The sequence below is a fragment of the Lissotriton helveticus genome, chromosome 9, assembly GCF_964261635.1.
Source record: "Lissotriton helveticus chromosome 9, aLisHel1.1, whole genome shotgun sequence".
NCBI classification, from domain to species: Eukaryota; Metazoa; Chordata; class Amphibia; order Caudata; family Salamandridae; genus Lissotriton; species Lissotriton helveticus.
Window position 1 is genome coordinate 464,661,353 of NC_136070.1, and position 23,620 is coordinate 464,684,972.

The 23,620-nt window shown below is 45.9% G+C and overlaps 1 protein-coding gene across 2 annotated transcripts in view; it reads left to right on the top strand.

Annotated features, from left to right (window-relative positions):
• CEP170B (centrosomal protein 170B) overlaps positions 1-23,620 on the top strand; it is a 420,899-nt gene that overhangs the window by 71,099 nt on the left and 326,180 nt on the right. For both annotated transcript variants that reach the window (XM_078660287.1, XM_078660288.1), the window contains exon 2: positions 6,449-6,584. In XM_078660287.1, coding sequence (XP_078516413.1) covers positions 6,480-6,584 — 105 coding nt within the window. In that variant the 5' untranslated portion in view covers positions 6,449-6,479. The remainder of the gene's footprint in view (positions 1-6,448; positions 6,585-23,620) is intronic.

Genomic DNA, 23,620 nt, shown 5'->3' on the forward strand with positions numbered 1-23,620 from the left:
TGGAACTTAATATACTGAAAGCATGTTAAAAGTTGTTCACTGGGCTCTAAAGCTCCAAGGAAGTAAAAAGTTCATTAAACTAAATTGATGTATTAATGTATTCGTGTTACTTAAACACATTAAGTTCACTTTCCCAAGCCCAAAAACTGCTGGTCAGGGTTTACTAGTCAATGCTTCTGACCGAACGTTTAAGATCACTGACGTTGCATTATGTATTACATTACACGGAGGTGAGTGGACACTCTTTTACTTACTGTCCCTGGATATCCTTATTGAGATTATATCGAAACGACAGACAGCAATTAAGTAATGTAACAGTATATTTGTAGAATTCATCTTCACACCGTGGATCCTTTTGCTGTATTGACAGATAACTGATCTCTGTTGTAGTCCGTTTCAACTCTTTTACTCATAGCCAGCATAGAAAGGAAAGGTTTCTGCAGTATTCAAGGCTTTATAAAGACCTACTTTGTGCATTGCTCCAAATACCGGGCATGTCCTTATGCAATGCCCCGTTGGCAACGTACACAAGAGCTGACTTCTGGCTATGTGCTGTTCTCCGGAATGATGCCTGCAGTGCCTATGAGGTTAGTCTGCATGTATGTTGTTCTGTTAATTTTATATGTATTTATAAACGTGCTCTGTCGTCCGCAAGAGTATCCTGACACTGAGCAGGAGTTTGTGTCTAACCGTGCCTATGCTACAGTGGTTAATTGAAAAGCAAGGTTTTCATCTTCTTGTAGAATTCAAGAGAAGAGGAGAAGGGCTCTGATGTGGAGTGGGAGGCTGTTTCACAAATTTAGGAGCGATGCAAGTTGTGTAGTGCCTTGAATGTGTGTGTTTGAAATGAGCGCATTTGTGTATCTGAAGCCAATGGACTCCTTGAGGTGTAGTATGATTTGAGTTTTTTGTGGCAAGTTGAGGATGAGTCTGGCTGCTGAGTTTTGGATGTTTTATAATGTTCTAGTGAGTTCCTTGGTGATACCTGTGTGTAGCGTGTTCCCGTGGTCCAAAGTTTTGGGGACTAGGGCATGAGTGACAGTATTTCTAGTGTTTCTTTGGTCTCGTTTAAAAATCTTCTGGGTGAGGAAGCAGGATTCACTGATGATTTGTGAAGTCCTGTCCAGATTGGTTTCCATGATTATTCAGAGGTTCCTGCCATTCATTTTGGGTTTGAGTGTGGATCAGAGTTTATCTGTTCACCAGTTGAAGTCTCATGCTCCTGTATTCTTGCGGAAGATCACCACTACTTCTATCTTGAGCAAATACAGTTGGATGTCATGCAGGTAGCAACTTTGGTCATGCAGGCGGTAAACTTGTTTCTCATGTTGGAGGCCTTATCTGAGCAGAAGGTGTGTGTCGTTGGCGTAGGAAAAGATGTTGATGTTGTGAACACGGATGATGTTGGCCAGAGGGATCATGTATACTTTGAAGAGAGTGGGGTTGAGCGATGAACCTTGAGGCACTCTGCAGATGAGTTTACGGGCAGGAAAGTGCTGGTTTAATAGGTTGTGCTCTATCAGATAAGAAGCAGCAAATATAATGGAGAGTGAGTCATTGGATCCCAATGTTGTGAATGAGATGGTGTCAAATGCCGAAGAGAGGTCCAGGACAATGAGGATTTTCATGTCTCCTCTTTCAAGAATCGTCGATGGCTGTGGCGGCCATGAGTGCTGTTTCAGTACAGTGATTTGGCCTGAATCCGAACTGTGTGGCGTGGAGGAGCTGGTGGTTGCTGAGGTGGTCGATGAGGCGTTGGATGATTAGTTTTGCTAAGACATTGCCTGGTATGAGTAGAGGGAGATGGGTCTGTAGTTGGACAGGCAAATGGGTCTGTAATTGCCTTGCATGTATTGATCCCAGTACATGGCCTTGTGCCACACACTCTGGGCACATGTCTTCAGGACCTAAAGAGTGTTCACTGCTACATGAACTTGGGTTCTGTGCACCCGGAATGGTTTTTGGCCATGCCATCTGTCCCTTACCTTCCTCCAGTAATTAAGCTTCCTGGCCTTTAGCAATGTCCTTCCATTACAGACCATATATTTACATCAGGCCACACCCTGTGACGAGTATCCCTCCATTTAGTACCAGTAGGCAGTGTCTTGGGTCATGTTTTTCAGGTACTGGCCATCGCCATATCCTGTGACCAGAGTATAGCTTTGTGAAACTGTGCACTACTGTCAATCGGGCATTCATAATGCGATGTCTGCTTGCTCAATACTGGTAAGATGGCAATTATCTACTTTTGTGAACTGTGCATTGGACAGTAAGTAATTCTAATTTTTTGTTAGCGCCTACTGCCCTGACAAGGCATAGAACTGCTTTACACTAGGTATCCCACTGCTTTGAAATTCAAAGTTAGTGGTTAATGCAGTGGTTATCGCTGGCTAATGGGATTAGCCTTGTGCTCTTTAGGAAAAACCATTACATGCATTTGCTATAGTTTCTTCGTGATGGATTAATTCATTAAAAGTGTTAGGGTAGGAGGAAGGGCCACAAATAAAACTATTACCTTCAATTATTCTCTATGATTATGGAGGTCTTTACAAATGCGATCATTTAGTGTTTCTTTGCCAGTGCAAATGATGCTCCACGTTTTTTCAAGATAACCATTGGTTTGGAATGAAATACTACAGGGTTATATCTCGGCACCAATTTTATTTAGCTTTTGTTTTATCGGGGTAATCTGGTATGTACTCGTAGGTATGTCAATGTATGTACATGCTCGATTTTGAAAGGCTTGTTGGATTATCTACATCGAGAATTATACTAAACAAACAAAATGATAGGTGTTTGATAGATATAACAAAAAGTAATTGTTTTATTGAAAAGGAAATATTTTAGAGATTTGTAATTCTTTAGTATATAAACGTTACACACTGGCTGCCCATGAAAAGATTAGCAATCTTATCTAGAGCCTTTCCATTATAGCTCCTTATTCTTTGTGAAACATACTAACAGTTTCCGATTTTTTTTCTGACTTACCTTTTGCAAGTATTTACCAATGTAAGGTTCTCCCTCAAATATGGCACATGTTTCAGGTGGTGTTTAGCGCACCCATAAATACTTGTGAAGAAAAATGTGTCAATATTTATTGTCCTTGTCAGGATAGTTATCAATTTAGACCATATAAAATGAGGCTTTAATTGGGCTTTCTTTCTTTTGATTAAGAGATTTCTTTTTATGTTAAAATGAGTTACCTTGATCAAAACAATCTTGGTCTCCTGGATATTTGATGAAAAATGGAGTACTTAAAATGGTAAGTTGACATATTGATAAAAGAATGTTCCAATAGCTTTTATTCTTTCATTCCGGTTGACTACTGATTGCTAAAAGTAATATGGAAAGGTAAACTGTCTCGGGGAAGGAGTATGTTATGAGCATGGCTTATGACCAGGGCATCACAAAAGGCCAGACTCTGCATTCAACGCATTTTAGGTGCAGTCCTATTAATTAACTGTGTACTGCAGTGCTCTTTCTCTTCGTTAATGATGTCATCAGTTGTGATCGCCTGTTATGTCCAGTATGAGGCCATAATCCGTTTTTGGCGGGGCAGTGATTTAAAGCTTGGTAGCTGCCTTTGCCTGGGAATGTAATGTTGTTTTTGTTTTTTTGTGTAGTTCACCGTGTATTATGCCAAACATCCTTATGCCAAACATCCCTACTTACGTTTTACTACTGCTTTTTTTCACAGAATTTGAAAGAATTTGTGCATCCTCTTTAGATCCTAGCACCAAGGTGTCTTGTGTGTGCGTTCATTCAATAAATAATAATAAATGCAGTTTCCTTTCCCGTGCACACTGATATAACTACCCAAGCCATGGGAAGTGCAGAGAGGCAACAGAATGCGTGACATGGGCTTTTGATACACATTGAATACAATGCACCAGCCACCTAAACTGATTATGCGTATTCTTACCCTGGAACCTATGCTTCGGTGACACACGGTGCCTATTCTTGTGCCCATGCTCATTAACCAGAAACCTTTCCCTTTACTCAGTCCTCTTGTCCTCGATGTCACTGAGCATGACCATCAGTGTCATCAGTTTCTGATATCTTGAACAGTGTATAGCAGAGGTTTGTATAGCAAGGGTATGTATAGCAGGGTATGCATGAAGGTTGTTTAGCTGCCTTCATGAGCATTGTTATTTTAGTTTTGTGTCATGGACATTGTTTGACAACTTTGTTTAACAGGTGATATGATGGCTTTTATCACTAAAGTTAGCTAAGTTTTTCCAGTGAACATTTTTGTAAAATATAGGCTACATAATGCATAACCACGTAATATTGTTACCTGTTGTCATGGATTGATTCAGTAGATTACATAATCCATGGGGGCTATTAAATATTTTTTTATTTTATGTTTATTTTGTGGCAGCTTGAACAGTTTACCGAAAACAGTAAGTGAACGAATTCTTGGCTGTCTGTAGAAAATAAAGGTGAAAAGAAAAAACACACTTTGTTTTCTTAAAAAAACACATATTCCGACTATGTAAATCTGATTTTTGAAGCTGTAAAGAACAAGACAGAAATAACAGTGGCTCCTCATTGGAATTATAAAGCGAAGTTTTCTTGAACAGGCCTTTCACAGTGTTATTCTTAGGGATTTTAGCAGCTTCTCTTGCAGTGTTCAGGAGCAGTGGGCCGTAATTGCATTTAGATGGTCTGACTTTCACAAAAACTGCAAATTAAGTAGTGAACAAAGGAGAGGTGTTTGATTGTTCCTCTACTGTGTTTAGTAACAGTGGGCCTCGATTGCTGTTTGAATGTCAGGTTTTGAATTCGATTTCTTGAGGGTGTTACTAATTAAACAATGGTCTGTGGTGAAGTTCTGTTGTTGCTGTTGTTTAATGTCATTTTCATGAAACTTAAAAAATATATCAAGGGGTCTCTGAGAAATGTGTTTTTATACCACTGAGCTTTGTGCAATAAAACCATCCAAACTTGTAGAATATATAAAATATTTCAAGATATACCAGTACTTTCTGTATGCTGCACTGAAATGTCCTCAAGCCTGCAGCCAGCTTGTGTGGCACTGGTCTCCTCAAGTGTGTGTACAAAAACAGTGATGGAGCTGCACAGCATTTGTGGGGTTTTCCGCTAATAACGCTTAAAATGAATAATTTGCTACCAATCGCTACACAATAAAAAGTGTTTTGACCACACAATAGAGCCTTTGCCAATACTTTTAAGTGTATAAGTACCCATATTAAGAATGTGTGTGTTAGATACACATGACACTTTTGAAAGGCTTATGTATTGTATGGTAAGAGGTGTGATTGTATAGGGTAAGCTGCTGACTTCGGCGTTTCGGCGCCTCGGTTCAAAGCACAGCCTTGACACTTGATTTAAAGTCAGGTGATTCTCTGCAAGTCTTTTAATCTCCTTGCGCTGAAAAATTTAAATATGTGACATGCGGTTTTATGTGCCTGAAATGTAATTCAAAGTTGTAAGTCCCTACTTGTTCTACTTGATCTTGTATTGTCTCAAATCCCTCGGAAAACGTACAGCATGCCATTGGTGCTAGCTCCCCACTATGTAAGTAGCAGTACATACAGATACATTTTCGCTAACACTTTGTCTGACCTACTGATGTCCTGAGCTGTCTGTTGGTAGAAAATCTATTATCTGTAATGTAGGCTGGAAGTGGGCATTATATTGGACTTATTGTCCTGATTGTCTTACCCAAGGAGCATTTCATGCTCACTACATGCACGATGCCATCTTGGAATGGTTTTTACTAAAGCAAAAAAAATCTTAAACTGCAATCATCTTAGAATGCGCTTATATTAAAGTAAAAGACGACAAATTCCAAAATGACCACTGTGCATCGGGTAGCACAAACGAAGGCTATCTAGGAAATAACATTGGCATTACCTGTAGATCTGTCTGGCATTGTCATGGGCACTACATATTGTCTGTCAGGCTCGTCTTGTGGTGTGGAATAGCAAGAGCTGTGTTCCTCCAAATGGTTGATGCAAGTTTCCTAGAGTGTCTGAACTGATGCTAGCACATATAGTGCTGCCGGCTAATTTTGATAAGCGAACATTGCTTATGGAGAGAAGCGCATAGGTCATGGCTGACGTTCTTTGGATCTGAACCAGACCGGATAGATTAAATAAAATCACGGTGCAGTATTTGTGAAAGGTGTTTACAATACACCTTGGACAGGGCAGGGAAGAAGATGAGCTCTTGCAGCGTTTGCAGATAATTGTGCAGAACTCTTGTAATATACCATACATTATAGAGGGCTTTTCCCGTATGTTTGTCATAGTGCTAATGTATTTTGGGGTCCCTGAAATCAATGCAACTCTTGTTAACAAATCCAGCCTGTCCTTATACACAGATAATTAGATAGTAATTAATAATTCAGTTGACTGCAATCAAGATATATAATAGATCACTCTGGTTTTCTATTAACATGCCTTTGATATTTCATTTTTAGGATGGTTAAAGTGTGAGTGCCAAACGCCAAGATGAGTGTGACGTCGTGGTTCCTGGTGAGCAGTTCGGGCACTCGTCATCGCCTGCCTCGGGAGATGATCTTTGTCGGCAGAGAGGATTGCGAATTAATGCTGCAGGTAAAACATGAACATATTTACAGCTGTTTGCTTCAAAAGATGTAATACTCATCCTGCTCTTTGTTCACATGTAACAAGTTGCAGAGGTAACTGAATTGACACCGCCGTTGTAATGAGCAACGCTTGTAAACACAGCTACTTAAAGATTTTATTGTGGTAAAACAGCCCAAAACGCTGTTGGTGTGATTGCAATAAATATAAACGTTCACGCTGACGTTCCTGGTCTTAGGGCATATTCTACTTTCAATGGTTAAAGAAATCATGAGTCCTTATAAATGTGTTGGAACAAAATCATGAATTCACAAATAAGGTAATTTGGCCTGTTTTGAATTCAGATGGATTTTGTGTTTGATTACTGCATGTTTATGAAGGTGAGCAGCTAGGCGAAATCTTTGGAAGCGTCAATATCATCTTCGAAGAAGCGAGTTTCATTGTCTGAAACCATTTGGGATGGATATGACTAGGAAATTATTGCGGTTCAGTATGATACATGGACTTTAGATCAGAGATGTCGAAAGTCTTTGGAATTCAGACGTGAAGCATGGTAAGGCAGTGACTTGCAGTGGAGGAACGAGATTTAGGGGCTGATTTAGTGTTTGGCTGATTTAGTGTTTGGCTGACAGGATACTCTGCTACAAGTGCAGCAGAGTCAGGATACTCTGCTACAAGTGCAGCAGAGTCCACTGTCTGTCACCGCAGGGTCCGTCCTCTATTTTGAACCGGACGAACAGTCTTCTTTTGGATGGCAGTGCCCCCTCTTGCACTGCTGTCTGATGGCCCAAGGGAGATGGGACCCGTAGGAGAAAAGACATCAAATGTTTTTCCCTATTTAGTGTGGATGATCAGATTTTTATCATTCTGTTCATCACACCAGAAAAAACCTGGCTGTATCAAACAAAACAAAAAACTAGGTCTCCCAGAGCTGCTACACTGACCCTAAACTTACTGAGAGGACTTCATCGCTTAGAGGTGGCCACTGTCATCTGCAACACCTGTACCACAACATGAGCACTATACAGTGCTTGGAAGTACTGCTGCGTAGGAGCGGCTACACTTGTCCTAAACCTACAGAAAGGACTACATCACCCAGAGGGCCTAGAGGCAGACATGGTCATCTGCAATATCTGTGCCCCAACGTGAGCCCCGTATAGCGCTTTGAGAAGTCCTGTTGTGCCCGGTCAAAGCTGTGGCCAAGGGCGGGCCCATGCATGCCCCTCAGAGCACGAAAGAGGCCAGGCTAGGCCTATTCTCTTACCTCTGCAGTTCGGATGATTTAAAATCTCAGTTTTCTTCTTCTGCTTCGCTATAGGGAAGAGGAAGCTTTTGCCCGCTATAGCAAAAATGAAGTAGCCCTGTAAGCCACAGTCTTCTATTTTAAGCTATATAACCGGTGCTGTAAAGGCTGTTCTTGACTCTTTGGTGGAAAGGCTGTTGCATGTGGAAAATGTATCTACTAATTGTCTCGATTTGTTGAAACTGAATACTATTAATGCTAGTGCTAAATCAAATTTACATTTAGGAAATGCTATGCCTCTCCCTCTTACCATGCCTACCTATTGTAGTGCGGATCAGATTCCTATCAATGGCGTTTGGTAATATGCCATCGCCATGCAACCTGCCTCCACCCACTAATACATTGCACTGTAATAGGGAGGTGGTAGTCCCTGGACCCTCTGGTGCCCCGGGTTTTCTCAATCTACCACCTGAAGCCACACCCTTAGTAGTGATATCGGTTAATGTACCCCCCTTAACTTCTACACCTGCAGAAACCTGGGAGTCTCTCAGAAATAAAGCCTTGAACTAGACGGGTAAAAGATCAGGGCTAAATAGGGTGCCTTTCAATGATATCTAGACAATGAATAGTGAGTTGGGTTGGCAGTGGCCTAAAAAAAGTTCCCAGTTGACTGTGTGGTTTTGAGCTTTAGATCACAGAGTCCAGTGGAGACAATTTCACAACGATTAGGCGATCTTCTGGTCTCACCACACCACGCTTGGGTATTTTTATCTTCCCGCGCTTTCTACCATCGGACCTAGTGTGCCATTAAGACCCTCATTGATACATATATCCCATTCTATAGCAGTGCATATTCGTTTTGTCATTTCGCCCCATTCGAGAACCTTGAGGGGATAGACTGACTCATTCAAATCTCGAGCATGTACCTACGGAGGAAGGTCCTATACATCTCCCAGATGTCGGATCTATACAATATTTCTTCATCTAGCAAAATGTAAACTTGTTCTCCGGACAGTGTGTCGCTGTTGATTATACAAGTTATAGTGTACTTTTCTGAGTGTGGCAGAGTAGTAATCCAGATTGGCTTACTTTTGTTTCCAAGTTTCACATTCTGCGTGTTCCAGAGATGTGGGCAGTAGACCATCTCGATGTTAATGGATACAGAACCTTCCATCAATCTGCAGTGGCATCTAGTGCTGGCAGAGCAAAAGGTAGTTTGTGCATTTATAGCACCAATTATTTGCCGCATCCCAGTAGAACTATTTGGTTCACTACCTGTTTTTATCAAATAATTGTGTTTATCTTCACAAAAACAAAATTGTGTTATGATCAACTTTTATAATAAAGCGTCTACCACGGATATTTTGATTGTTTTAGGACAGCTGGATAAAGATCTTACATTCCTGTGGCACAGTGGGAAGAAGCAATACATAATAGTATGGAGTGGTGACGTTCATATTAGTTTGTGTCCCCTGCCCTCAAAAAGGGTATGTGGTATGACGGACACTCGAGGTCTTGATCAAACCCATTTTATATACCCAGAATACGGCAAAAAATTAAATGAGATAGTGTATAAATATGACCTTGCCTTTGCCAATGAATTATGTACCCATGTAATTTCTTTCAGCTGTACATTAAATGGCAGGGGTACCAATGTGGTAATTGATTATATTTTATCATCTTTCTAGAGCATAGCATTTTCCTACTAAATTTACCACATATTCGATTGCCCTTAGTGATTATTATCCCCAGAATGTTTGCTTAAACTTTTGCTCCTGTCTAAACCATGCACCCACAAATAACGTTTGTTTAGGGAATATTGAAGTAGCTTCAAGTAATAGTCTTTCCATACGTTGGTTGAAGATAGATCCACCCAATCTCTTGAGTAAATTGATAATTACCCATAGGGAGGACTTTGACAACTGCCTGGATGACGAAATCAACCCTAACATTATTGTGAGTGCCTTTGCGAACATCACTAAAGGGGTTAAATATATTTTGCAAAATGGGAGCAATTTGGCTAAAGACTCCAAGCAAGGTTGCTTTGATTCCCATTTCACCAAGGCGCATAAGAACCTTAAAGCTCTTCACAAAATTCCTAGGTGCTCTAGGGAGATGTTGATGCTTAGGAAAGAATACTTTAAAGGAAAGAAAAACACCTTGAAGGTTAAATCCTGGGAGGCCCTAATTGCAGTCAGTTCAGCCAGAGACTGTCCAGGTTTCTGGTGTGTTATAAAATCCACCTTTTTGAGATGATGGGGTCCCGTGATTGGAGAAAGCTATTACTTCGGTAGAGTGGGTGGCACACTTTGCAAAAAGTTATTCTAACCGAAGTTTGCTGTTGTCTGAGCAGGTGGTTTCCCCATTAAATCTTTCCTTGGAACCCGTAGGCTTTCCCTTGATGAGGTTAATAGGGCTGTTATGCATAGCAGGGGTGGCAAGGCTCCTGGCCCGGATAGAATTCTGGTTGATCTTTATAAAGAAAATGTCTTATTATGTGGGGCCTATTTTAGCTGTAGTGCTTAGAGCATGTTGTAGTGTGGGGGCATTGAATACTTGGCTGCATTCCTTAATTGTCTTGATCTTATTTAAAAAATAAAATAAAAGTGATAGCCAGAATCAATCTTTCTACTGCCCGGCCTCCTTACTTGACTCCCTGGTAAAGGTTGTGGGTAGGATCATACTGGATAGGCTGTGTTTTTCCTATACGGTAGAGAAACTTTGTGGAGGGACCCTTTTGCTATTGGCTATAATTGATTACAAACTGTACGAAATTGCTTTATCAGTGGAGAGGGGTGGGAAGCCCCACTCAAATAATCAACACAATATTTGTCAGGGTGAACCACTAAAGTCACTATATAAACCTGTGTGTAATACTTGGTAGCTTGGCACAAAAGCTGTTAGGCCAAACTTGCAGGCAATGTGTAAAGTTTTATGCAGCACTCCAACAGTAATAAAGTGAAAACACAGCACAAGAAAACCCCCAAACCAATTTAGAAAAATACAGCAAAATGTAATAAAGAAAATTACACCATAAAATGAAAATAATCCTATCAGTAGAACCGGATATAGTAGTATTTAAATATTTAGGTGAAAATAGCAGCAAGAAGTACAAAGCATCACTTGTGGTTATTTGGTTGCACTGGACCAGGGTAAAGTCAGCAATGTAATGGAGCTTTGGTCGGATAAAGGAACAAAGATCGTCCCGCTGAAGAGTTACCTTCTAAAGTCAGCACAAAGAGTGCCAGTCGTGTTGGCAGGGGCTATGAGGAGGAAGTTGCCAGCAAGTGGAGCAGGTCCTGTTGGAGGTTCTCATTGCCGGTTGTGACAGGCAATGTTGGAAATGGGATCCCCGGCTGGCCAGGGCTTTCGCCAAAGTCAGTCAGAGACCACCACTCCCAAGTCAGGGCAAGGGAGTTACACGCCAAGATAACCCCTACTCACCCTCTAGGTAACGTGGCGCGAGAAGCAAGGCTAAACTTGGAGGCGATGTAGGCTAAGTATTTGCGCACGCACCCCAGCAACAACAACCAAAGGCCCACCACAAAGGAAACTCCACACAAGGTTATATAAAAATAGCCTTTGTATTACACCAAAACACATTAGATAAAACACACACTTTACAATGTGCCAGAGGCACGGGCAGAATTTACAGGGGATATGTACAAGACAGGGCCACCTGGACCACTGTCAGGAATCAGAAGTAGCACTTTCAGAAATAGCACTTAGAAGGTAGAATATAAATTTACTTCAGCACAAAATAGCACACAACCAGTAATCACTGGTAACCAGGACCTCACTAGCACCACCTGTACTAGGGAGAAAACAACCACCTATGTATCACAATACCTGTAGGGGTGTAAGAACATACACATGATGCAATGCATAACATTCATTCAGAGGTGTAAAGGCACATGACGCATAAACAATACATTCAGAGGTGCATAGAAAGTACAATTGCGCCAAACTCACGTAAGTCACCACCTGTGACTGTCCCTAGGCCAACTGGCCTCTCTAGGGCTAGGACGCCCTGTGTCCAGTGTCCAGGGGCCTAAACGTAGCAGTTGCCCACAAAGTGCTGGGCAACTGGTGCAATTGAGGATGAGCCAATCGTGGGAGCCTCACAGGCTCTGGAATCAAAATGCCCCTTTGAGCCTCGCTGGGCTCTTCACGCTACCAAATGCCTCCTCTGAGCCTCTCTGGGCTCTGAAACACAATGTGGGCACTCAGGAGCCTCTCTGCGCTCGAATTATGCCAAATTGCGCCCGAGCCTCGCAGGCTCTAAAGAACAAGGCAGCCCGTCGTTGGAGTCCCCCCTCTGGGGGCTCGAGATCACTAACAGGCCCCGGGAGCCTCTCAGGGCTCTCCCACAATGGCGGCACTCACGTTGGAGCCTTGACGGGCTCGAGATACCCACAATGCCCCCAGGTAGGTTCCTGCAACCCGGATGGCACAGGGGGGAGGGGCGGGCACCGGCAATGTGCCCCGACGCCCTCCTCCCTTCGTCTGTACCGACGGAGTCCCCCCAGGCCCGGCTCCACTTACCGGGCGACTTCTTCCTGGAGTGCTGGACTCTTCTCCCACACCGGGGAGCTCCACTCTGGTCCCGGTCGTGCTGCGGCGGCTCTTGGGCTGGGAAGGCAGGCGCCGCTCTCCCTCCTCACTCACCGGATCCCGGGGTCGGCTCCCGGCAGCTTCCGGCTTCCTCTGTCCTCTCGGCTGCGGTGGGCGGGACTTCCGGTCGGCCGCGCACCGATTGGCCGGCCGGACAACCACTTCCGGGTCGTCGCGGGCAGCGCGGCGGCCCGGCTCAGGCACTGCAGGCGGGGGATGAATTTACCGAGGGGTCGGCACCCTCGAGGAAAATGCGCAAAACGGGCGGCAAGGTCCCTGGCAGGGTGGGCACCTGCCAGGCGACAATACCCTCAAAAATAAGCGAGGTGGCACTCGCTTGGGGCGGACAATGCCGGGTGGGCACCGGCCTCCGCAGACAAAGCGCTCCCAGCGCTAGAGGCAATTTACAGCGCTCCCTGCGCTAGGCAGACCATCACAGCGCTCCAAGCGCTATAAACAGGATAAAGCGCTCCCAGGCGCCCTCAGCAAGCAGGGCAGAGTCCCAGCAGTCCTTGGGCAGGCAGGGGGGGCAAGGCTGGGCCCAGAGCCAGCTCACTGGGTCTCCAGGCAGGGAGACACCCCAAGTGGCGGTCCTCTGGCCCAGCAGCAGCAACAGCCCCCTCAGGATCCTGGAAAAGAGAACAACTTCTGTGGGGACACAGCCCCATTTTTATACAGTGCATTCCTTTGTTCAAGGGTGCAGAGTGGGGGCGGAACCAGTCGCAGCTGGTTCTTGAGTACTCTGTTTACCTCAACCACCCTCTCTATTCACTGGCAGGGCTTGGGTCATTAGACACACCACAGGGGGGCGGAGCCAGCATTGTGTGGGGAAAACCCAGCCCATCCAGGACACAGGTACACTCCTCCCACACATCACTCATGCTAATCTCCCACTCACCACCGGGCAGACCCATCCAGACTTCCTGGAGCCTGGCATGCCAGCCAGCTCCAGCCAATCACACGCCAGCACCCTCACAGCACACGTACAGCCATGTCTAGAAATGGCGCTTCGCTACTAGACACATACATGCTGCATACACCGTTGCGCAGCATTCACTCACACGAGTTCACACATACCAGACTCAAGCCTGTACACCCCACGCATCAGGAACTACCAGGGACACATACATTCCCCATGCATTCCTATGGGCGGGCAGGCCTAGCTCAGCACATGCACTCAGAGTGCGCACGCACTTTCCACTGGGACACAGTGAAAGTGCGCAGAATCCCTAAAATCACCATTGCCAGGTCACCATTTCTAGCAAAAAGTCTAGGGGTGAACCTGCCCTAAGGGCCAAAGTCCAACATAACCCCCTTCCAGCCAAAACGCAGGGGAGACCAATCACCACCGTGATGGACTTCCCTGCTTGGGGCGATAGAACACGGACGCGGGCCCGCAACTGCAGGGACACCCTCCTGTTCTATGCCACGGTGAACCCATGGGATTCCTTCTCAACACACTGTCTGGACCAACTGGGCTACCCCACTGGTACTCCCAAGTTGTCCGCGGCCAGGACCAGGCCCTGGGCCACCCAGGTGCCACGGGTCCATGCCAATTCGCAGAACGGGGGGTAGTAACCCCTGGCACATAGGAGCCATTTTCCACTCTTCCTGTCTGCAAGACAGGACTAGACTGCCACTGGTACTCCAGCCTAGGGCCTACAACCTCAGGCGGACCAGGAGTCTCGGGGAAGGCTCTCCTCCCCCTACCTCTTCTCCTAGGGTTCCTCCTCCCTCTGCGAGGGGTACCCCTAGAACGCCATTCCAACCCAGGACTTATCCACTCAGGTTGCACCGGGGTCAGAGGTGGGCTCTCCCACCCTCTGCACCCCCTTCCAGAGGTCTGCCCTCTCCCACCTGGAGAAGTTCCTCTGGAAGAAGAACCGGTCAGGACACTGGTTACAGTCGTCCTACCCTTCAGGTCAGGCTGATCCTGAACCTGGCCTCCCAACCTCTGGTCTAGAACCTTCGGTGGAACAATTGCCTGGCACTCCAGGACTTCTGGGGATTCACTCGCAATCCCCCTGAGGCTAACAAATGTCACATCTGTTGCGTGACTGTCTGTCTGGCGCAGATCTCCCGCCCTCTGTCCACCTGACAGTGCGTGACGATCCCCCAGACCAGAAGTGGTGTCACCATGGTCACTACACGGGAACCTAGCCCAACTGGGTAGTCCCTGACCCACTGGTCCTTCCACTGGGGAACTCCCCCAATCACTCCTCACTCTGGACTCCTGTACCCTCCCTACCGGAGCGGTACTGCCAGACTCTAGAACCACAGGAGCTCTGGTTACAGACACTCCAGGTCCTCTACTCACTAGGAGATCCTCCTCAAGTGGACTAACAGGACAGCCTAGGTCCCCAACCTGGTGTTCCCTCAAGAAACCATCCAAGTCCTGAGGCAGGGCTTCGGGCGTCTGGGGAACCTTGGTCTCCCCCTCACTCCTGCTCCACTGAGCCAGGCAGTGAGCCCCTACACCCTCCTCGCTATCCTGGGACCTAGCTGGGCTACACTGAGCCTCCTCCACCACGCTGGGCTGGAAGATCCCTGAACCACTACTTTTGGAGTCACTCACCAATGACTCTAGAGAACCTCTGGCCCTTTCCCAGCGGTCGGCTTCCCTTGCCAGTAACTCTGTATCAGTAAATCCAACTTGCAACAGGTGTTGGCGCAACTCTGGCGAACAACCACTGAGCACCTGCTCTTTGACTATAAGATCAAACAAGACTTCAAAATCAGAGTCAGTGTGAACCTCTACCCAAGCCCACAGTGCTCCACAACATTCATCCTCAAACTTCTCCCACGACTGGTGAGGCAGCTTCCTACTGCCCCTGAATTTCAACCTATACTACTCCTCTTGGGAAACAGGTACCAGACTGGGGGAACTGGGACTGGGATTTCCTACACTGGAATCTAAATAGCTGCCACCACTGGACCCAACCCTCCCTGGGGGATCCAGAAACTCAACACTGCGCGCAGGGGATAGTCTACCCTCCAGAGCTACTTCGCCTCTGGTGGAGGCCCTCTCAGCCTCCTCTATCCTTTCCTGCGCTAAGACCCTCTCGGTCTCTAGCTGTTGCTTTCTAATGCCCAGCTGTGCCATAGCCTGGGCATGCTCCAACCTGAGCCTCTCTAAAGCCAGCTGGTGCTCCCTTTCTCTCCTCCTATCTTCCAGCTCCTCTGGGGACAGGGAAAGGGATGAGGCGCTGCCTCCTATGCTGGACCCAGCAAGGGACTCCCTATCTATGGGGTCCTCACTATCTGCTGGCGTCCCTGTGCTATCATTTTCTTCCTCCTCTTCTGAATCTTCAGGGCTCCCCACAGACCCACCACCCTCCTGGTGTGAAGCCCGGGCCCTTTCCTCACTGCGCTCAAGGTCCCACTGACACTTTTGCCATAGGATCAGGCTGCTCCTAAGTTCGGACTGAGTGTCTAACTCATCCACCCCTATGTCTCTCTCTTCACAGAACCTTACCAACTCTCCCATACTGTATTTAAACAGAACACAGAAATCAAAAGCATGCTCCATTCTGGCGGACGTTCTAGTGAAGAGATCACACAGGCAACCTAGGGGTCTGAGCTACGCAGGAGTACACAATTCACAAGGTATTCAGCAAGCTCTCTACCCCAGAGAACTCACACTCACTTGACTAGTGCCACACACCATTCATCCACACACAACCCTCCCCTCGGACTGGTAAGGCAGTTTCTACCACCCCTGACTTCTCAACCTGACCACAAGTGACACAGGTACCGACTCTGGGCGCAGGGAGGGGGACAAATGTACTGGACACAATTACACAATGGATACCTTCAGGAGAAGAAAATATGAAACTTCAAAAAAAACAATCCCCTTAAAATGTGGTCATCTAAAATGCAGAGTTTTGTGGTGCAGCCAGCCGCTACTAAGGTACAAGGCAAACACAAATCCTTATCCCGCCGCTTGCCGCCAATGTTGGAAATGGGATCCCTGGCTGGCCAGGGCTTTCGCCAAAGTCAGTCAGAGACCACCACACCCAAGTCAGGGCAAGGGAGTTACACGCCAAGATAACCCCTACTCACCCTCTAGGTAACGTGGCGCGAGCAGCAAGGCTAAACTTGGAGGCGATGTAGGCTAAGTATTTGCGCACGCACCCCAGCAACAACAACCAAAGGCCCACCACAAAGGAAACTCCACACAAGGTTATATAAAAATAGCCTTTGTATTACACCAAAACACATTAGATAAAACACACACTTTACAATGTGCCAGAGGCACGGGCAGAATTTACAGGGGATATGTACAAGACAGGGCCACCTGGACCACTGTCAGGAATCAGAAGTAGCACTTTCAGAAATAGCACTTAGAAGGTAGAATATAAATTTACTTCAGCACAAAATAGCACACAACCAGTAATCACTGGTAACCAGGACCTCACTAGCACCACCTGTACTAGGGAGAAAACAACCACCTATGTATCACAATACCTGTAGGGGTGTAAGAACATACACATGATGCAATGCATAACATTCATTCAGAGGTGTAAAGGCACATGACGCATAAACAATACATTCAGAGGTGCATAGAAAGTACAATTGCGCCAAACTCACGTAAGTCACCACCTGTGACTGTCCCTAGGCCAACTGGCCTCTCTAGGGCTAGGACGCCCTGTGTCCAGTGTCCAGGGGCCTAAACGTAGCAGTTGCCCACAAAGTGCTGGGCAACTGGTGCAATTGAGGATGAGCCAATCGTGGGAGCCTCACAGGCTCTGGAATCAAAATGCCCCTTTGAGCCTCGCTGGGCTCTTCACGCTACCAAATGCCTCCTCTGAGCCTCTCTGGGCTCTGAAACACAATGTGGGCACTCACGTTGGAGCCTTGACGGGCTCGAGATACCCACAATGCCCCCAGGTAGGTTCCTGCAACCCGGATGGCACAGGGGGGAGGGGCGGGCACCGGCAATGTGCCCCGACGCCCTCCTCCCTTCGTCTGTACCGACGGAGTCCCCCCAGGCCCGGCTCCACTTACCGGGCGACTTCTTCCTGGAGTGCTGGACTCTTCTCCCACACCGGGGAGCTCCACTCTGGTCCCGGTCGTGCTGCGGCGGCTCTTGGGCTGGGAAGGCAGGCGCCGCTCTCCCTCCTCACTCACCGGATCCCGGGGTCGGCTCCCGGCAGCTTCCGGCTTCCTCTGTCCTCTCGGCTGCGGTGGGCGGGACTTCCGGTCGGCCGCGCACCGATTGGCCGGCCGGACAACCACTTCCGGGTCGTCGCGGGCAGCGCGGCGGCCCGGCTCAGGCACTGCAGGCGGGGGATGAATTTACCGAGGGGTCGGCACCCTCGAGGAAAATGCGCAAAACGGGCGGCAAGGTCCCTGGCAGGGTGGGCACCTGCCAGGCGACAATACCCTCAAAAATAAGCGAGGTGGCACTCGCTTGGGGCGGACAATGCCGGGTGGGCACCGGCCTCCGCAGACAAAGCGCTCCCAGCGCTAGAGGCAATTTACAGCGCTCCCTGCGCTAGGCAGACCATCACAGCGCTCCAAGCGCTATAAACAGGATAAAGCGCTCCCAGGCGCCCTCAGCAAGCAGGGCAGAGTCCCAGCAGTCCTTGGGCAGGCAGGGGGGGCAAGGCTGGGCCCAGAGCCAGCTCACTGGGTCTCCAGGCAGGGAGACACCCCAAGTGGCGGTCCTCTGGCCCAGCAGCAGCAACAGCCCCCTCAGGATCCTGGAAAAGAGAACAACTTCTGTGGGGACACAGCCCCATTTTTATACAGTGCATTCCTTTGTTCAAGGGTGCAGAGTGGGGGCGGAACCAGTCGCAGCTGGTTCTTGAGTACTCTGTTTACCTCAACCACCCTCTCTATTCACTGGCAGGGCTTGGGTCATTAGACACACCACAGGGGGGCGGAGCCAGCATTGTGTGGGGAAAACCCAGCCCATCCAGGACACAGGTACACTCCTCCCACACATCACTCATGCTAATCTCCCACTCACCACCGGGCAGACCCATCCAGACTTCCTGGAGCCTGGCATGCCAGCCAGCTCCAGCCAATCACACGCCAGCACCCTCACAGCACACGTACAGCCATGTCTAGAAATGGCGCTTCGCTACTAGACACATACATGCTGCATACACCGTTGCGCAGCATTCACTCACACGAGTTCACACATACCAGACTCAAGCCTGTACACCCCACGCATCAGGAACTACCAGGGACACATACATTCCCCATGCATTCCTATGGGCGGGCAGGCCTAGCTCAGCACATGCACTCAGAGTGCGCACGCACTTTCCACTGGGACACAGTGAAAGTGCGCAGAATCCCTAAAATCACCATTGCCAGGTCACCATTTCTAGCAAAAAGTCTAGGGGTGAACCTGCCCTAAGGGCCAAAGTCCAACAGTAGTATTTAAATATTTAGGTGAAAATAGCAGCAAGAAGTACAAAGCATCACTTGTGGTTATTTGGTTGCACTGGACCAGGGTAAAGTCAGCAATGTAATGGAGCTTTGGTCGGATAAAGGAACAAAGATCGTCCCGCTGAAGAGTTACCTTCTAAAGTCAGCACAAAGAGTGCCAGTCGTGTTGGCAGGGGCTATGAGGAGGAAGTTGCCAGCAAGTGGAGCAGGTCCTGTTGGAGGTTCTCATTGCCGGTTGTGACAGGCGGCCAATTCGCGTCACAAATAGGCCACTTACCAGTCATATAGAGCCCAAAATGTCTGTTTCTTAAACTTTTCTTCTAGAGGACTATACTCTGATGCCATCCAAATTCAAAGACCTGGTTGGCACCTCTCAGGACTTACTCCGAGCCAGTAACAAGGCCCAGGCAGGTCCAGTTGGTGCTGGTCAGTTGCAGGGAGTCCTCCGGAAGCTTGTTGTGTCTCGGTAACTCAAACTCGAGGTCAGACCCTTGGAGTCACTTATGGGGAGCCTGGGTTCAAGGCATGCAGGTCCAATCTTCCTTCTTCAGACAGCAGGGCAGTCTTTCTGAATCTTCCACAAGCCCAGGAGTATTCTGATGTGGATGAGAGGTTCTAAAGGTGCCACTTTTAGCCACAGCGGCCAATCTGTCGTTTGGGTGGGGGGTTCTCCTTTGCTGGGTTTGGCATCACTTTGTCTAAGTCAGTGGTGCTTAATCTGGGGTGTGCGAGGCCTACTCAAGAGGTACGCAACGGTTTTACAAAATTAAATAATATTAACATGAATCACTTTAAATTACTAAAATATGTACAAATACTGTTTTTGTATGTACACTTGTTTTTGTATTTTTGTGTATTGTTTTGGGGTCCAAATCATAGAAATTGCCTAGACTGGGGGTCCCAGGCTTCCAATAATGACTCAGGGGGGTCACGATTCCAGTAATAATTCAGTGGGGGTTAACAGAAGTCAGTCGCTGACCATGTCATGAGTGATGTGGTGTGTGACGTCGTCAGCGGTGCATTGCGGGCGCGCGAGTTCTGGTTGGCTCAACTGACTACAGCAGGCGAATTTCTCTGGTTTTGTATGAGTCAAATGTTCAACTACCTAGAACGTCCCTGAAACCTATGGGTTTTTAGTGAATTTCTAAGGTTTTCTAAATGCTAATTCCTAACTATAACGTGTCTGAAACCTAAGGTTTTTTTCAGTGAATTTATATATATATATATATATATATATATATATATATATATATATATATATATATATATATATATATATATATATATATATCCTCAGAAAAAAAACATAGGTTTGAAAAAAACATAGGTTTGATGTCGTTCGCAGAAATATAGATGCTAAAAATATCGATTTTGTATTAATGTAATTATGTTTGTATTTATTTTGTATGTGTGTGATGCATGTATTTTTGGTGTGAGATTTGTTTTTATTATCTGTGTAAAATGTTTGGGTGGTTATCACTTTTTTTTTGTTCTAATTTAGCATTTTTGGTTCCATGCATTTTTGGTTCCATAGTGGGATGTGGTTATATTGTATATTGGAATAGGGTGACAAGTTATTTAATTGCCTCAAATTGTAAAGCGCTCTGATATCCTTCGGGATCAAGTTTGCACTATATAAAACTTTATAAATAAAAAATAAAATAAGGAGGGGGCAGAAAGTAAAGAGATACTTTTGGATACTCCGTATGGCTTCCGCAAAGGCCAAGGGACGGTTGAGCAGTGTCTAAATTTGAATCTTCTAATTGGTAAACATTTAAGAAAGGTAATTTCTTAACGGCTTTTGCAGACCTACCAAGTGCATTTGACTGCATTGTCAATGCCAAGCTGTGGTCCATGTTAAATGAATAATACAAATTGACACACAAAACAGTACATTAATCCTGTGTATGTGTATTGACTAATTGATAGCTGGTAGGAGAGTCTGTTTATTGCTATATATTTTTGGATCCCTCCCCCACTTAGGCTTTACAGGGTCCAACCCCTGAATATTACCTGCCTCAAATTGACAGCATTTCCTCGAATTCCTTGGTTGAAAAATGCTAAACAAATCTGCTATGATTTGGGGCACCCAACATTTTTTAAGTGCCCCGAAGCATTGCAGTCCATCTGAAGGAAAGACCTAAATACGATGTGCCTTACCTTGTTTGAGGAAGCTAGGTGTGGTAACTGGCCTTCGCCCACAGACGCTGGTGTAATGTGACTGTGTCATGGGTGGAGAGAATCTTCACCTCTATCATTCCTGCGAGAATCTTGAGGTTTGAAATGGACCAGTTTCTCGAAGTAGCTTGATGGCTGGCATGTTTCTCTCTTCTAATGTAGTTCAATAAAAATGGATCTACGACTTATGCCTCATGACTCCAGCGTGCATCTTTATTACACTGGTGAGGAGGGTGGGATACGAACCCACATGTGCAAAGCACATCGGTGAAATCATAAAGAACCGGGAGGTGTGGATTGCAGAGACATTTGGGGCGTGAGAGAGCAACTAACCTCAGTTGGTGGTCTTTTGCTCCGGGGAACTAGGCTAGTTCCTCCCATCAGGCTTAGGGATGAGTTGCTGGATCAAGCTCGCAATTGTCATCTAGGTATTCAAGACCAAGGAGAGGTTGCATTCCTCTTGTTGGTGGCCTGGAATGGATCTCCAGGTTGAGTGTCTGGTAAGGTAGTACATACAGTGTTAAGTGAGCGAAAAATCTATGAAACCTAAGGTACAACCTATGATTGTTGGGGATCTGCCTGCAGGACCTTGGCGAGACTTTGCTCTAGATATTCTTGGGCCTATTCATAGGGATGGTCAGGAGTCTTGTGTATAGTGGTGGTGTATCTTCAGTAGGTGGCCCGAGAGGCGCATTACTCATGGAATTGAGACAAAGCATGTAATTACATTTTTGAAAGATCTCATAGCTAGTGAGGGACTCCCGGAAATGTTACTAACTGATAATGGGGTGCAGCTGGTGTCTAAAGAGATGGAGAGTTTTCTTCAGAGTTGTGGAATCAAACCAGAGAAGTGCTCTCTCTACCGTACCGAGACTAATGGAATGGTGGAGAGGTTTAATCGTGCTCAAGGAAGCTAGTGCCCTAGCTAAGAGTGATAGGAAATGTCGAAAGAGGAAATGAGGAAAAGAGTTGGCGGGTATAGATTCACTCTTCACTCCACCACGGGGAAGTCTCCTTTCGTTTTATTTTGTTTGAGGTTTCTCAATACTATATTGGAACCTGTTTGGATTATCAAGCTACTGGGTGATAGGATCATGAATCCTGTTGCCGATGAATGGAGGCTGAGGGGGGAGAAAAGGTTCTGGGGTAACAAAAATTTTTGATAAGAGAAATTCAACCAAACAGACCAAGGTTACTGTAGGTGATTCGGTTATGGTAAGGAGACCTGTGTGGAAGGACAGGGGAAGGAGATTGTCAAAACCTTTAAGGGTGAAAAAGGTGTTTATGAATGCTGTTAAGTATGGAGTACCATCGTGTGTGGAATTTGAGCAGAGTGGCTGTCTGCAAAGGGAAGAGATTGGAGTATGATGGAGATATGTTGATACATGGCAATGTTAAGGATGATAAATCTGCGGAACCTGACAATTTATCGTCGTTACTTAGTAGGTCTAGCAGATGGGTGAGCAAACTTTTTTTATTTGCATGATAATGTATAGATTGAAGAGTTCCTTTGTGCCTTTTCTCTTCACTCTGTGCCATTTCTGCTTATGTAGTTTTGATCTTTATCTTTGTGCTTTCATCATGTAAATAGTTGCAGGTCTTAAGTTATTCATTGTTCAGAACTAGAGGTCTTTATTGTGGGTTAATTAATTTATGAGTGGGTGGTGTGTGGTAACTGACCTGTGTCCACAGACGCTGGTATAATGTGACTGTGTCATGGGTAAAGAGAAACTTCACCTCCAACATTCCTGCGAGAATGTTGAGGTTTGAGATGGGCCAGTTGTTTGAGGTAGCCAGATGGCTGGTTGGTATGTTTATCTCTTCTAATGTACTTCAATAAAACTGGATCTATGACTTATGTCTCATTACTCCAGCATGCATCTTTATTACACTAGGCTGTCAAAAGAATTAACCAAACCGAGTGTTCTTAACCGCATGCGTGCGGCGGCTATTTATGCGCTACGCGGCTTTTTTCAAAAAGCCGCGTTACATGACGAGCTGAGCTCGTCATCAGCGTGCGAGCGGCACAACTCATGACGAGCTCAGCTCGTCATGAGCGCCGAAGGGGTTAAGATCAACTGACTCTGGTCACTTTTTCCCTCCAACCATACTTAAAGTTTGTTTATAATACCCAACATAAATTTGTCCTGACCCACTTCAGATTGGATATCTTCCATCGTCTGGTGACATTCCCTACCCCAAATGATTGGTCTAACAACCTATCTAAATGTCCATGTGATAATACTTCTACTTAAAGTCCCTAGTTCTTTTGTAACCTTTTTAAGGCTGAAGGAAACTCTGCTTTGTACTAATTTTAACCTACATTTTTTTTTGTCTCATAATTTTTTATTAGGAAATTAAAGATGTATAAATAAATACATATAGTATAACTTAGATGCATATTGGCCTAATGGTATTACTCATACAATGTTATATAGAAAAATAAAAAGAATATCATACAAGAAAGGAAAAGGGGGTAGAGAAGGGGTAAAATAAAAGTAACATTATAAACACTATTGCCCTGCTTTCCTGTACTTGCAAACATTACTTTCTCTACCAATGTGTTACTATGTTTTACAGTCTAGGAAAAAAAAATGATTTTATAGAATGA